Source organism: Anomaloglossus baeobatrachus, chromosome 4, assembly GCF_048569485.1.
Source record: "Anomaloglossus baeobatrachus isolate aAnoBae1 chromosome 4, aAnoBae1.hap1, whole genome shotgun sequence".
Classification (NCBI taxonomy): domain Eukaryota; kingdom Metazoa; phylum Chordata; class Amphibia; order Anura; family Aromobatidae; genus Anomaloglossus; species Anomaloglossus baeobatrachus.
In genome coordinates, this window is record NC_134356.1 from 222,078,588 (window position 1) to 222,094,445 (window position 15,858).

General features: G+C 42.2%; 2 protein-coding genes across 3 annotated transcripts in view; one reads left to right on the forward strand and one right to left on the reverse strand.

The window, feature by feature from the left end:
• Nucleotides 1–15,858, reverse strand: part of CCDC87 (coiled-coil domain containing 87) — a 99,369-nt gene that overhangs the window by 32,761 nt on the left and 50,750 nt on the right. For both annotated transcript variants that reach the window (XM_075344682.1, XM_075344683.1), the window contains exons 13-14: nt 15,531–15,667; nt 855–969 (exon numbers count right to left, since the gene is read on the reverse strand). In XM_075344682.1, coding sequence (XP_075200797.1) covers nt 855–969; nt 15,531–15,667 — 252 coding nt within the window. The remainder of the gene's footprint in view (nt 1–854; nt 970–15,530; nt 15,668–15,858) is intronic.
• LOC142301389 (uncharacterized) lies at nt 3,133–12,100 on the forward strand. The gene is made up of 2 exons (XM_075342383.1): nt 3,133–3,267; nt 8,504–12,100. The coding sequence occupies exon 2, from the start codon at nt 8,510–8,512 to the stop codon at nt 11,153–11,155; it is 2,646 nt and encodes an 881-aa protein (XP_075198498.1). The 5' UTR covers nt 3,133–3,267; nt 8,504–8,509; the 3' UTR covers nt 11,156–12,100.

Here is a 15,858-nt window from a genome sequence, read left to right on the forward strand (position 1 = left end):
GGCTCATTGTATGTGAACACGTCACACTCAATAAGGTTGGTAGTTTATGTTTTTATTCATCACATGCTCTGCAAGTGTAATTTTTCTGGGGAAACTTCAGGATCTAATTCTGATTGAATATGTGTTTAATAGTACTTAAGGTAGTCGAACTGGGGACTATTTGGCGGGAGTTTTGAAATGTTTGTATTTCAGAGTTATTAGTTTTATGTTAAGTAAATGGGTTTTTTTGCACCTGATTATGTGTAGTCTCTTTTATTACATCCCTATGAAGGTCACTGATCACTTTTAGAGCACTGAAATTGCAAACATTAGATATTATAGGTATTTTTCTAGCCTGACAGTCACATTGTATGTGAACTCGTTAGAACCGATATTGTATGGGACGGAGGGTTAAAGGGAATCTGTCAGCAGGTTTTTGCTACCCCATCTAAGAGCAGCATAATGTAGGCAAAAGGATCCTGAGTTCAACGATGTATGATGAGAGAGCTGCCCCCTCCCACATCAGCTGTCAGTGTACATATCCATAGACAGAAGCTGCTAATCACAGAAAGGGCGGAGTCAGCTGAGACCCATTAATGATAACGATAAAAGGCTTATACCAACACTGCAGGTAAACAAAAACAAACTGTGAGATAAGACACGTAGGGCTGAAATTTCTGTATTCTCTTATATATCTCAGGTCAGTAAAAATACATATTGGCAGTCACTAAAGGTTAAATCACAGATTATTATGAATCCTTTCTATGTATTAATATACTGAGCTTCATCCTGCTCTACAACATGATGCCTGCAGATTGAATGCAGCGTCATGGTAGCAGGTTCCCTTGAAATCTTTTTTGACACATTTCACATACCTGTGTGGATATATACTTCATGTAGTCATCAGTGTTAATAATGGACTTCCACCAAACAAGCCAGGAATTGCAAATTCTGGAAGCATCTTTATCAGAAGGTATATGCTGGACCACACTACCAAAGGGAAAGGAACAATATTAGACGTAACTGTTACTTTTCTATTTTTTAACAGCATAGACAAACTATTAAAAGCAAGCATACATCTCTACTCAACATACATAGGTATTTGATTTGTAATAGGCCTGCAAATCCAATTGAGCTTGAGTGGGACTGGCCACCTAATGTTTGAGTAAGGAGCCTCCTGACTTTTCCCGACATATGTTAAAGAAAATGCTGAAAAGCAATAACGTTCTAAAAAATAGAAATGTTAACAGTTTATTCTTATCAGTTAACAAAATGCAAAGTGAATGAATAAAAGAAAACCTAAAATCAAATCAATATTTGGCATGACCACACTTTGCCTTCAAAACAGCATCAATTCATACTTAACCCCTTCTCACGTACAGCACAGTGGGATCAATGGTGCTCTAAAATAAATAATAATTACTATTATTTTAGGTATACTTGTGTAGCGCCCCACGGGGCAGGTGTTTTAACCTACTCGTTGCTGGGCCAGGGATGGAGATCCTCTGCGATGTCACAGGGTGGTCTGTTACCCTGAGGCATATAGGAGGGGAGGAAAGGAGGTGGACGAGAGGCAGGATGGAGGATAGGGCTGGTAGTGACGGTTAGTAAAGTCTTTTTAGATCGTGACGCCACCTGTGGTACGCAACCAGGGATGGAGGCCTCCGCTGCAAGTGCTGCTCTCCGGGGCTGATGGTGAGGGTCGCAGCCGGGATGGTGTCGCTCCCCCAGGTGGAGTGGGAGTACCCCCGGGAGGATGATGGAGGAGGACGGGGGTGATGGTAGTGCCCATGGGCGCCGGCGCCGGCGCCGGTAAAGGAGGGGCAGAGACGGGGCTGCGGTTCCAAGTCTTTTACTCACAAATAGTCTAGGCGCTTCCCCAGAGTACCGATCTCTGCCACGATGGGCTCCAGCCGATCCCGGATAGTCGGCAGTCAACGCCGGTGCCCGTTAAAGTCTTTTAGTGAAGTGTCCCTCGGTTGCTGTCCGAAACCCGGGGCAATCCTCCTGCTCCAAGCCATGGGCCCACGAAGAGAGAAACACTAACTCCCGTTGTCAATGCTAGATGTTATCCCAAGCTGTGCCCAGGAAGGTTCTTGTAAAATAGTGAGTTTATGGAGATTGATTCATAGACTGGATTACATATATTCATAAATATATGTATATTATCGCCCATCCCTTTAAGGATGCCTGTGTGTTGGAAAATGCTAAACCAAGAGTTTGAGATGGTAAGAACCAAACTCATCTGTTAGTCGTCCATCAAAGCCATCTGACATTGTTTGTCAAAGTTGTCAAAGTAGTGCTATATATTGTTTAGAATGTTGGGCTAAGAACTGAAATAGCTATGAGAAACGTTTTACTGTAAGTTACTGTTACACTGAGGTCAAAGCTCAGCGAGCCTCAAAGGGTTTCTATATATATATATATAGATTGAAGTAGGTTTTGTTACAGGTCTCTAGTGCGCAAGTACACTTATTTCGCGGGTAAAATGTACCACGTGACATGATGTAATGCTAAACCTAAATTAAGGATAGTCAGTTTTTGTGTTACCATGTAAAGAGATAAGGACAATCCAGAGGAGGGGTTTTGGGTTATAAAAGAAGCCCACACTTCAAAGGTAGGGGGAGAAGGAGGGAGAGGCAGAAGGTGACAGGAGAAAGACGGACCCATCCGACCAGACCATCTACAGACCATCCCGAGACGACTTACACACACAACGATGTAAGATATATGAACTGTTATTTTTTTCTATCTGTCTCCATCTATTAACTCAAGCCAAGACAGTTATTTTTCTCTAATGACTGTAACCCTCCAATTCTTATCTGAATAAATCCATAATATGTTTTTGACCTATCTTCGCTCCAATCATTATATACTGGCTATGCAGTTGTCGCCGTAAACCCATTATTTAACATTTGGCGAGCACCAGCCTGAATGATTGTGAAACACAGCTGTTTTCTGTGCAAGGTGATTTTTTTCACGCTGCCTATTCACAGCGATAAGGACTCTTTTTTTTTTTTTTTTTTTTTTTTTTTTTTCTCACGTCATTCCCTGCCCTTTGTCCGTGAGGGGGGTCAGTGAGTAAAACTTTCTGTCCAAGCTGCAGGCGAACGACGATACACTGTGTCCACATCAGAACCTAAGACAGGGTTAACGTGACAAGCTGCTCGGAGGTCGTATGTGTCAAAGCCATTCCAGGACCATCCATCCATAAGTCGGTTGAAGCCATCCGAGGACCATCCATCCATAAGACGGTTGAAGCCATTCAAGGACAAGCATCACATACTGGTGAGAAATGGATTTTATTCATGATTATTCTAGTAACTGTCATGTAGAGTATTCATTTGATCATACACATAGTGACGCACAGTTATGGTCAAATCTGTACCGGCAATGTGAACTTGAAAATACTAAGCTAGATAAAAAGTTTTTTATTGTGAATCGGTTACAGAAAAAGATACAGAATGTATTGGGTATGGTATACACTTACAATTCCATGGTGGGTGGGGCACAGCCATATGCACACACTATCTGTATGGTGACTGACACACCCATAACAACAGGCACGTCCAATACAACAGACACACACGTCACAGATTCAGAAACAACAGATTGTCCAAATTGTTCGATATTAGCAGAACATATCGAACATCTGGAGGATCAGTTGGAAACAAGAGCAGATTTAATATCAAAACTACGGAAAGATATTAAATATGTATCTGTTAATACGAGACAGAACAAGACAGAAGCTTCAGGTTCAGACATCCCGGACAGGCTGGATACGGCCGAGGACGAGAGTCTGAATGAGGAGGAACTTCGGAAAAAGAAGTTACATGATAAGGCCGCCCGTCTTAACATTAAAATCCATGACCAATTAATGAAAATCATTAAGGACATACCGAAATATGATGATAAAATGGACGCCTTCCATAATGCGGACATTTTTGAGTCACATTCCGATAAATATAATCTAACAAATGAACAGAGAAACAAGATTTACAGGGTATGGCTTCCCTCCCACATGGCAAAAAGGTTACAAGCAACACCTAGGACTGACGAACACAATGACCTGATCCATGACACAAAGGAAGATAGGCTGAGACAGTTGATTCTCTTTACCACAGGAGAGTCTACCCCAACAGTCGAATTGTTAGAAAACCTTAAGACACACATACAGGAGGATCCATTTGTCTTTGTCGTTAAATTTGAACAGGCCTACAAAATGATAATGGAAATCGGATCTGATCAAGAACCGCCTTCCATGATCAAGGCCTTTGTTAAAAAGTTTAAATATTTGGACCCTGCTTCATTCGAAATAGCTTCTAGAATGGAAAGTCTACAAGAGGTCACGTCATTTATTGATAGAATACGTAGACGAATGAAGCAAAATCAGGTAAAATCAAAAATAGCCATGATAGAAGGGAACACTGACACATTAGTATCCCAGGAAAAACAGATCAAAAACAACAAAAGACCGGTGTTGAATTCTAAAAACAAGAATTCAGGGGGGGGTAACAGGAAAAGCACAATTCACTGCTTTTTTTGCGGCCTACCCGGACACCTGAAGTGGGAATGCAAGAAATTCCTGAGGGCGGGAGTTGAGGAAAGGCTGGGTAAGGAAAATGGACTGATGCCAAACACATCCAGTGCACCTCCCCCATCTTCAGCACCTCCACCTTCATACACGCCCACTCGTACTGACAACAGAAATAACCAATCACCATACACGCCCACTCATACTGACAACAGAAATAACCAATCACCATATGCACCTCTGACCAGACAGATAAGGGAAATGTCCATACAGGGATTGGATGGAAGGGGCAAGACACCTGCTGCTCTTCTCCCTTCTCCATCATCCTGACTGGCAAAGCCGGTCCCCAGGCTGCATCCACTGGAATTCGTCACTCGAGTTTCAATGGATAGCTGTGGTCGACCATTTTTAAAGGTAAATCTTGAAGGTCAGGAAGTAACATTTCTCCTTGATACAGGTGCGCAATTGAGTGTCACAAATGTTGATTTACATTTAAAGCCAGATTCCCCTGTATGCACAATTGTTGGTTTCAGTGGTAAAAATGGAACAAAGGTGACTTTAGCGCAGGATGTTTCTTTGGAAATACCTGGTTTTTTGAAAACGAAAATGGATATTTGGTGTTGTCAGGATACTGAGAATATAATTGGCACTGATTTTATGGAAAAGCATGGCTGGATTATTGATTTGGGTAACAAAACAGTATGGAAAGATTCTAGCGGTTGTAAGGCGGTAGTTATTGATCCAGATGAATATAGTCATGTCGGGACCATTTGTTTGACCGATGTAGTGTCAGCAGATCATTTGTGGCCTGAAACTGGTGGTGACGAAGTATTGACTGAGTTAGTACAGCGGTTTCCTTCTTTATGGGCTCAGTACAGGAATGAGGTTGGAACAATGAAGGATGTAATTGTCAAAATTGAAGGCCGAGACCCACCTCCTCAGCGTCAGTATAAGTTGCCTCCGGAGTCAGTTGCTCCGATGTCGAAGATTATACAGGAATTGTTGGCTCAAGGTGTCATACGAAAGGCAAATTCGGTTTGTAACAATCCATTGTGGTGTGTTCTGAAAAGCGATGGTAGCTATAGGATGTTGTTGGACTTGAGGATGTTCAATAAGTGTACTCCCAATGTAGCACCGATTGTAGCTGATACACATGACATGATGTCGAGATTGGATGCTAAGGCAAGGTATTTCTCAGTATTGGATATCAGTAATGGTTTTTTCAGTATACCGATTGAGCAAAGTTGCCAATATCGATTTGCATTCAACCACCTCGATCAGCAATATGTATGCTGTAGGCTTCCTCAGGGGGCAAGTATGTCGCCAAGCATTTTTCATCAGGCGCTAGCGAACGTTTTGTCGAAATTTTCTCGTCCGGAATGTTTATTGCAATATGTGGACGATATCTTGTTGAGCACGGAGAATGAGGAGATGCACGTGATCTTGCTTGCAGAATTGTTTGAGCTGCTGCATGATGCAGGTTTAAAACTGAATACCAAAAAGGTCAAGCTGATGCAGACTGAGGTCAGGTTTTTAGGAGTTCTGCTAAGTCCAGGTACACGGCGACCCCTACAGGACAGAATAGAGGCAATTGCATCTCTTCCAATTCCAACATCACACAAGGCACTAAGACATTTTTTAGGACTTGTAAATTACTCAAGGGATTTCATTGAAAATTTTGCTGACAAAGCCAGACCTTTGTATGATCTTTTAAAAGGTGACAATGATGATTATTTTGGTCCCTGGAGTGTTGAACAGGAAAAAGCCTTCACACAATTGAAACATGATCTACAACACGCACCTGCGTTAAGTATGGTGGAAAAGAACGCACCTTTTGCGCTTCAAGCACACACTTCAGAGACAAGTATCTCTGTGGTTTTGCTGCAGCTGCAAGGGGGGGAATGGAGAATCTTGGGGTACTTCTCTAAGCTTCTCTCACCTGTTGAGAGGGGGTTTGAGGTGTGCGCAAGACACCTGGTGGGAGTGTATTTTGCGATAAAAATCACTCAACACATCATCGGGTTCCAAAAGGTTATTCTCCAAACGCCACATTCCACACTGAAACTTCTCTTTGAGAAAAACATCCCAGGTGTGTCAAATCAGAGATTTGCCCATTGGTTGCTCTCATTGTCTCCAAATCAAATTGAGGTAGATTATAAGGCCAAGTATGTTCTTCCTCAATTGATGCAGTATGAAGGACAAACCCATGATTGCATAGAAACGTTCCATGAACCAAGTCCATCTCTCTTCAGACGACAGTCGGAAGACGGAGATGAACCTGTGTTTGTAGACGGTTCTAGATTTTTTCTGGAAGGACACTATCACACAGGATATGGAATTTTCTATTCCAAGCGAGGACAAGTGGTAAAACACAAGTTACCGAGTCATTTCTCAGCTCAAAGGGCAGAGATAGAAGCGGTAAGAATGGTCCTACAGCTGAATGAAGCTGATGATCAAACTCCAATGGTAATCTACAGTGATAGCTCCTATGTTGTCAGATCCCTAACCGATTACCTGCCTGTTTGGGAAAGGAGAGGCTACGTGGACTCGTCCAACAAAGCCTTGCTGCACCGCGAAACTCTAGAATCAATTTTTGAGATGGCATCTAGGGCCCCAAATAGATTTGCTATAGTGAAAGTCGCTGCACATCAAAGATCTGATGATGAGTTATCTGTAGGAAATGCAACCGCAGATGCTCTAGCCAAAGAAGCTGCCCTGACAGGAGAGGAAGTGTTTGACTCTGAACCCTCTGAGAATTCAGCGGTTCAGAGAGCAGACACGTACATACCTTCATTTGCAGAGGAACAGAGAAAAGATCCTTCTCTTGTTATTTTTCTGGATGATCCAAAACCTCCTTTCATCTGTGAAAATGGGGTTTTGTGTCACAGTTCAAATGAAGAATTGCGTCCAGTTGTACCAAAACATCTACAGGTAGAATTCACTCGATACAACCATGAGAGTTTAGGTCACTTGGGACAACAGAAGTTGTTAGTCATTCTCAAGGAGAAATTTTATTGGGAAAAAATGGACGAAACAGTTCAAAGTGTTGTACTATCATGTCTCATTTGTGCCCAAATAAATCCAAGACCTAAAGGACAGAAGCCACCACTTCTACGGATCGCACCTGCAGATGGTCCATGGTCTACACTGCAGATAGACTATATTGGTCCTTTACCCTCAGGTAAACATGGTCTCAGGTATGCATTGATTGTGGTAGATGTGTTCTCAAAATGGGTAGAAATATTACCTGTTAGGAAAGATGATGCTTTGTCCACAGCAAGGGAATTGGTACAACATGTCTTTTGTACTTGGGGGATCCCAAGGATGATTACCTCCGATCGAGGTAGCCACTTCACAGGTAAAATCATGCAAACTGCTTGTGCTATTCTAGGGGCGCGACAGCAATTTCATGTCCCCTATCATCCACAATCTGCGGGAATTGTGGAAAGAATGAATAGGACAATCAAGTCCAGAATTGCAAAGATGCTTTTGGACAAAGGTAACACTTGGGTTGACAAGGTTCCTTTCATACTGATGAGTATAAGAGGTTCAATCTCTTCTACAACTCAATTCACTCCGTTTGAGTTGATGACGGGAAGAAAAATGCCATTGTGGTTCCCACATGAGCCATTTTTATCCACTCCACAAAAAGATGCTATCTCAAGGTCCCAATGGTTGAGATCGCTACAGGAGAACCTGAAAGCGATTCTGCCATATGCGGCATCGAGAATGCAGAAAAAGGAGCCACCCTATGAGTCCAAATTCAAGAAAGGTGCTCTAGTGATGATCAAAACCTTTCGCAAGAGTGGACCATGGGAGTGTAATTGGGAAGGTCCTTTTGAAGTCCTTGAGACTATGGGACAAGTCATGATTCTTGTGCACCGAGTGTCAAATGTGGTAAAAAAGACCCGGAAAACACAAAAAGTGTGGGTTCACGTTGACCAGTGCAAAATATTTGTGACAAAATAATGATACTGCATTTCTTTCCAGGAAGAAATGGATTCCTATACGAACTGGAATAAAGAACCTAAAGACTGTGAAGGAAAGATGACATCAAGCCTTCTGGAGAAAGAACATCTTCCCAAGCTCAAGACAAGCTTCTACGTGATGGGATCTACGTTCCTGCTGCTTTGCTTTATTTTCGTCATTGTTTACATGTTACATCAAGGAACAATCGCCAATGATGTGAATGAACGGACTAGAGAGATTCAACATTCTCGAAGACCAAGAGGATCAGATACACGGAACTTACTGACAGAGGACATCACGGACAATTCTGTGGAGATAACAGGAAATATCTGCATGGGATATGGAACAAAATGTTGCATTGAATTACATTTCATACACGACACAGACATAATATTACATGCTATTGCAGGACCTAAAACTAGATTCACACAATTACAAGGAGAATATGTACACAATAATAAAACTGGTACATGGGAATGTTCTCCTACAGATGTACTATACTGGAACATAGAGATCAGAGGTGATGAACCTGCTGTATGGTCCGGTGATATTACAAATGACATGATTGCAAAGGGAAAGTTTGGAAGATCCAAAACAGAAATTTTGTTAAAAACTCAGGTTTTTGGGAAAATTCTGGATCCTTCTTTACTCTCCATCACAGAAGGAGATAAAGATTGGGTCAAAACATGGAATTTCCAGATAACACGGGAACCTGTGCAAGTTCAGGTATCTGTAGTGTTTACCGCTACTAACACTATAGTTCCGGAAATAAGGGTTTCACCACAGACAGTACATAATAAAGTAAATACATTACCCATAATGTTAAAATGTAACACAAGGTTGAAATTGCCTTCTGAGTCTTTGTTGACATGGACCAAAAATTCATCATTTTTGGGAAGTTTTTTAAACAGTCCAACTAATGTCATTCACAGAGGTCAGATTGGTAATATCAGGTGGATGGATGATACGTTCATTTTTTCCATAGAAAATCCATCTTCCAGGGACTCTGGAGTTTACCAGTGTTGCGTTGAAACAAAGACACATTACAGACATTGTAAAGACGTTAGTGTGAATATTTGGTCAGCAGCAGATAGTGCATGCACAGACACGAGGTTCATGCCGTCTTCTCCTTTCCAAATTAATCAATTTCAGTCCAAGTCCTTATTAAGGGATGGAGAATTTATGACAATGGTGTGGACTTTCAATATGTCTCATTGGAAGATCTCTACCAGGTTTCCTCAGTGTCAATCACATCTCATAAACATGGAGATGGGGATAGAACAGTGGTTTGGGAAAAGAACAGCTCAGACTAGGAGTAAGAGAGGAGTGTTAGAAGGAATTCTGGGAGGAATTGGGACAGTGGGAAGTCTGACTAATGCCATGAATATACAGACACTTAAGTCAGATTTGGATAATATTGGTTTTATTGGAGGAAAAGGTGTAAAGGTTCAGAAGAGTCTGAATCAACTTCTTGAAAAGATGGTAATGAATACAGCTGCTGTACTAGGCTCTACCGTGTCACATCTACAGGATGCTACATTAGCTCTCGTGGAAAGCACACACGAAACACAAGTGGCTAAAGCGTGCCTGGAGATACAGGTAGAGTACTCTTCTAATTTAAAGTTGATTGCACAAGCTTTACAGAGTGGAATTACTCCACTGGGAATACTGCGAAATTTACCTGTAGAGTATGATTTTGCATTGAATCATACGGATTTGTGGGTAAATAAGTGGTTAGGATGTGAACGAAACATTTGTGTTGGCACATCGCTAATCCCGGTGATTGGAAGAGAGGGGACTATTGTTCCTGTTACAGTTTTGGGTATACCTGTGAGCAACACACAACAAGTGTTCTATCAACTGCAGTACACAGATTTTGCATTTGATGGAGTGAACACTGAACAAGTAGACATTTCTTCATGTTTGCATTTTGTTTCTAAGGTGATGTGTTTACCTGGACAGGATAAGGTGATTTATCATTCATGTTTTCATAATCATTCTTCTTGTCATGCGAGAATAGAGACTGTACAGACATTACATGATCTGGTGACTCCAGTAAGTCCAACTAAGATATGTTTTCAGGTCATGTCTGAGACAGAGAAGGTTTCTGTTTACTATTCTACTTGTGTACATAAGGAAAACCTACCTATGGGTTTGTATTGTATAGAAGGAGATGTGAGATCTCTTTCAAAGAAGGAAGGAAGTTTTAATATCACTTCTATAGGAAAGAGAAACTTAACGGCATTTCCGATACAATTCAATTTATCACAGATAAATGATTTTCCTTGGGATATGTGGACAAGTGAAATAAAGAAGGATAAGGGTTTGTTAGATTTATTAACGAAACAGTTAAAGGAAGCAGAAATTATATTCAGGCATGAACAAGGTGAATTAAGTGATATTGAACACGAATGGAATGGAATGTCAGGTAGAACTTGGTGGAAGAGTTTTAGTAAATCTGTACATTCCTGGTCTAAGTCATCTTTTCAGTCAGCGGTTGGTAATGTTTTATTTAATCCCATCATAATCATATTTTTATTAGTTTTGATGTGTATTATATATCAAGTTTTTGTGATGTGTAGAATTCAGAAGATATATAGGAACATAAAAATAGGAATGAAAAAGGAAGATAACATTCTTAGAGGAATGTTAAATCGCAAGATGACTTTTTGACAGAAAGTTGCAGATTGGTTTATCAAGTCAAATATTGGTCTAGAATTTCCAACAAGAATGTATGTGATACGAATGATGACACGATTGAGTTAGGGTTTCCCGGGGTTCATCAAACTTCCATATAAGGGGGGACTGTAAAATAGTGAGTTTATGGAGATTGATTCATAGACTGGATTACATATATTCATAAATATATGTATATTATCGCCCATCCCTTTAAGGATGCCTGTGTGTTGGAAAATGCTAAACCAAGAGTTTGAGATGGTAAGAACCAAACTCATCTGTTAGTCGTCCATCAAAGCCATCTGACATTGTTTGTCAAAGTTGTCAAAGTAGTGCTATATATTGTTTAGAATGTTGGGCTAAGAACTGAAATAGCTATGAGAAACGTTTTACTGTAAGTTACTGTTACACTGAGGTCAAAGCTCAGCGAGCCTCAAAGGGTTTCTATATATATATATATAGATTGAAGTAGGTTTTGTTACAGGTCTCTAGTGCGCAAGTACACTTATTTCGCGGGTAAAATGTACCACGTGACATGATGTAATGCTAAACCTAAATTAAGGATAGTCAGTTTTTGTGTTACCATGTAAAGAGATAAGGACAATCCAGAGGAGGGGTTTTGGGTTATAAAAGAAGCCCACACTTCAAAGGTAGGGGGAGAAGGAGGGAGAGGCAGAAGGTGACAGGAGAAAGACGGACCCATCCGACCAGACCATCTACAGACCATCCCGAGACGACTTACACACACAACGATGTAAGATATATGAACTGTTATTTTTTTCTATCTGTCTCCATCTATTAACTCAAGCCAAGACAGTTATTTTTCTCTAATGACTGTAACCCTCCAATTCTTATCTGAATAAATCCATAATATGTTTTTGACCTATCTTCGCTCCAATCATTATATACTGGCTATGCAGTTGTCGCCGTAAACCCATTATTTAACAGTTCTCCTGTCAGTGTATTGGTTGCGCCTACTTCTACCCCCAGTGGTTGTCCCAGTGACTGGGAAAGTTCCATGCTTCTTGATGGCTAACTATCCTGTCTGCCCTAGTCCAATACCCTGTGAGTAAGCACCTTACTGTTGTTTGTGTGTTTTGTGAAGGCACCGGCAGGTTAACCCCCTCCTGACCCGGGATAGATATTACCCCTGAAAAGTGGTGGAATACCCGGTGGCGCCTGAAGCCCAGGGGTGCCACACTTGCACTCAGTTTTTGAATAAATTTATCAGGGAGATTGTTCCAAATATCTTAGAGAACTAACCAGGGATCTTCTGTAGATGTAGGCTTGCATAAATCCTTCTGATGATATTGCATGGTTGATAAGTATTTGCCTGTATTTTTCCTGAACCAAGAAAAAGGGTAATGTTGAAAACCCTACACTCAGTAGTTGGTCAAAAAAATTTAGTGTAGTAGATGAAAAATGCATCATGCTTATTCTCCATTTGATACCAGAAGATGCCCAGCAGTGCCATCAACTCAGAAATGACAGCAACCAGAGGGACCAAGCCCCACACACCTGCTATTTGGAGGAGTTTGGCCAGAAGTGGTTTTCCTGACGGAATAACGGTCAAAAACCCATACCTTTGACATGGAAATAAGACTAAGTGACTCAACTATTCATGAAAAAAGGAACTTGGGTGCAGAAAAATTACAGCAGTTGCTCTGAACAGATGAGTCAAAATAAGAAATACTTGGCTGTAAAGTAAGGCAGTTTGTCCGCCAAATTGTTAGAGTGGTGGTATAATAAGGGTCTACAGGCAATAGTGAAGCATGGTGTAGGGTCCTTGTAAATTTGGGGCTGCAATTCAGTAAATGGAGTTGGGGATTTGCTCCAGATTAAATGATGTCCTCAATGTTGAAAAATACAAGCAAACACTTATTTTTCATGTGATATCAGGGAGGTGTCTGATTGGCTCCAAATTTGTCCTGGAGCATGACAATGATCCCAAAAATAAAGCCAATGTCATTGAGAACCGTCTTTGTGCCGCCCCAGCATCAGCAGCCAGAACTGCTCGGATCCGGATCCGCAGTGGCTCGAGGGGTCTCCGGACCCGGGAGGGGTCGTGCAGTCACTCGAAATAAAAAGGGGGTATTTACAGGGGGTTGTGTGTTTAAAGTTTGTGACGCCACCCACAGTGTGTGGTAAGGTGGAGTACCACCACTGCCTTTGGGAGCACCTAGTGGCGATGGGATGGAAGCCAGGTGTTTAACCCCTCCGTGGGTAGGGGGGAATGTCCCGGGCCTCGGTGAAGCTGACAAAGGGATACCATTGGGGAGGTAAGGGTCACTGCGTACTCACTCAGTCCAATGACGCTGACACCGACAACTTGTAAACCAAAGTTCTCAGCATCGCTGCAGCAGGGAGGGAGCACGACTGGATCCCGTGCCCGTTGGTGTTGCTTGTTAGCCTGTGACCTTTGCCTTGGCACCTTTCTACTGTTTGGCCCCTGAAGTATAGAACTTGTCTGGTCCCGCTCACCCGTATGGCTAATGGAGTGAGCTTGCTCTCAGGGTTCTCGCTTGGGATTTTCTGGACTGTGTATTGGGAAAGTCCTATTCCCCTCGTTGTGCTAGTACCCCGATTTAGGATCGGGTGGAGAACGAATCTTGAAGGCTCCGTCCTCGTCGGGTGAATTACCAGGACACTTGAAGCTACTTCCCGGCCTAGAGTCCATGTACCCCGTCGTGCCCTGGCCGCTGCCCTGAGATGGCACAAGGCCGCCGGTTGCCCTCTTTGGCAGTTCCGTGCCCCTTGTCACGATCCCCTGCGACTGGGGTTCCAGCTTCTACCAGGCCCAGACCAACGTCTGCCACCTAGTATTCTCAAGGAGCCCTGCTCCCAACCTCCTCCAACGCTACACCTCTCTCAACTGTCTGCTCCTGACCCTCCCTAACCAACCTCCCAAGTGGGCAGCCCTATTCCCTTCAGGCTACCCATTGGTGTGTCTGGTGGGTGTGGTGCAGAGTGTTTCTAGGATTTTGATTAGCTTGTTCTTAGCAATACCAAAGGCCAGGGACCCGTAACCAAGGAGGATGTGGATACTGTGCAGAAGAGCAGATTGCACAATACCCTGTGACGACCTGATAGGCCAGGGCGTCACATCTTCAGCTTACAGAACAAGGAGTCCTGGAAGTGATCATGTGGTCCCCACTGAGCCATGATCTCAACATCATTGAGTCTGAGATTAAAAGGAACCTGTCACAAGATTTGCCCCCTATAAGCTGCAACCATCACCAGTCAGATCTTACTTACATACAGCATTATAGAATACTGTATATAAGTACCCAGGCCATTCTGTATAACATACAAAACAGCTTTTATTATACTTACCTGCGGGGCGGTTGCGTCTGATGGGCTTTGCTGGTCTCAGTCCAGAACCTCCTCTCTTCCTTGCATTGGCGTCCTCCTTCGTTGCTCTACGTCGATAACGCGTCCTACGTCATCCACACAGAGTCTGCCATCTGCTATTGTGCTCCTGAGTACACATATTTTGATCTGCCCTGCAGATCAAAGTATTGTAGTAAGCATTCGCAGGCGGTCTTTGACCTTTCCCTGCACCTGCGCATTACAGTACTTTGCTCTTCCCTCAGCAGGTCTGATCAAAGAGCGCAGGAGCGCAATGGTGGACTCTGTATGGATGAGGTAGGATGCGTCATCCACACAGAGCATGGAAGGAGGATGGTGATAGAAGGGATAGAGGAGGTACCTGACAGACCAGAGACGCCCATCGGACCCGACCGCCCCCTAGGTGAGTATAAAAAAGGTCTTTTTTACGTTCTACAGAGCGGCCTGGGCTCTTATATACAGTATTGTAGAATGCAATATATATGGGCTGACTGGTGGTGGGTACAGCCTAAAGGGGAAAAGCCTAGAGACAGGTTCCATTTAAATGAAGAGACAGAAGATCTGCACAACCTACATCCACAGAAGATAAGTGGTTAGTTCAACCATGATGTTTGGAATAACCTCCCTGATAAGTTCTTTCAAACTCAGCGTATGCAGCGTATAGAAGAATTAATGTTATTTTGAAGGCCACGGATAGTCACATCAAATACTGAATTAATTTAGATTTCTCTTTTGTTCATCCACTTTGCCTTTTGTAAAGAAAAAATATAAACACATTTTTTTAAAGCATTTCTACTTTGCAGCCATTTTTTCCGCACCTGCCTAAAACATTTGCACAGTACTTTATGCCAGTAAAAAAAGGCTTATACCTGTTGAATTTAAATGCCTAATCCTTTTATTATCGAGAGAAAAACTGCCAGTAGAGTTGTCTGGAGGTAACTTACTGCAATATAGAGTGTGCATGTATACGGCACATAGGAAGGTATAGCAGCGGCAGCTAAAAAAGAGCACTTTAAGACTTTACCTTTCACACTTATCACTGGAACCAAGAGAGTTCAGTTCCTTGTTAATTACACGCTGACCTATCTTCTTTGTCAGCGTTGAGGAAGCTGCACATGAGGAAATATTCACTTTTGTTGCATATGGTTCAAAGTCTAAATCCTTAAACATGAAAAATAGGACAAGTCAGGCCGGGATAGCATCCAAAAAATACATCAATCTGGAGGCAGTGGACATTTTGGCAATTCTTTTTATGAGATGCTAAATACTCTTATAATAGAAATAATAATAATCTTTGAAGTTCAATATTAAGGCACAAAAGACCATTTTACAGTTGCTATAACTATATACTG

Bases quoted from the DNA above. Each gene is read 5' to 3' on its own strand.
- LOC142301389 (XM_075342383.1), top strand. From the start codon at position 8,510: ATGGATTCCTATACGAACTGGAATAAAGAACCTAAAGACTGTGAAGGA.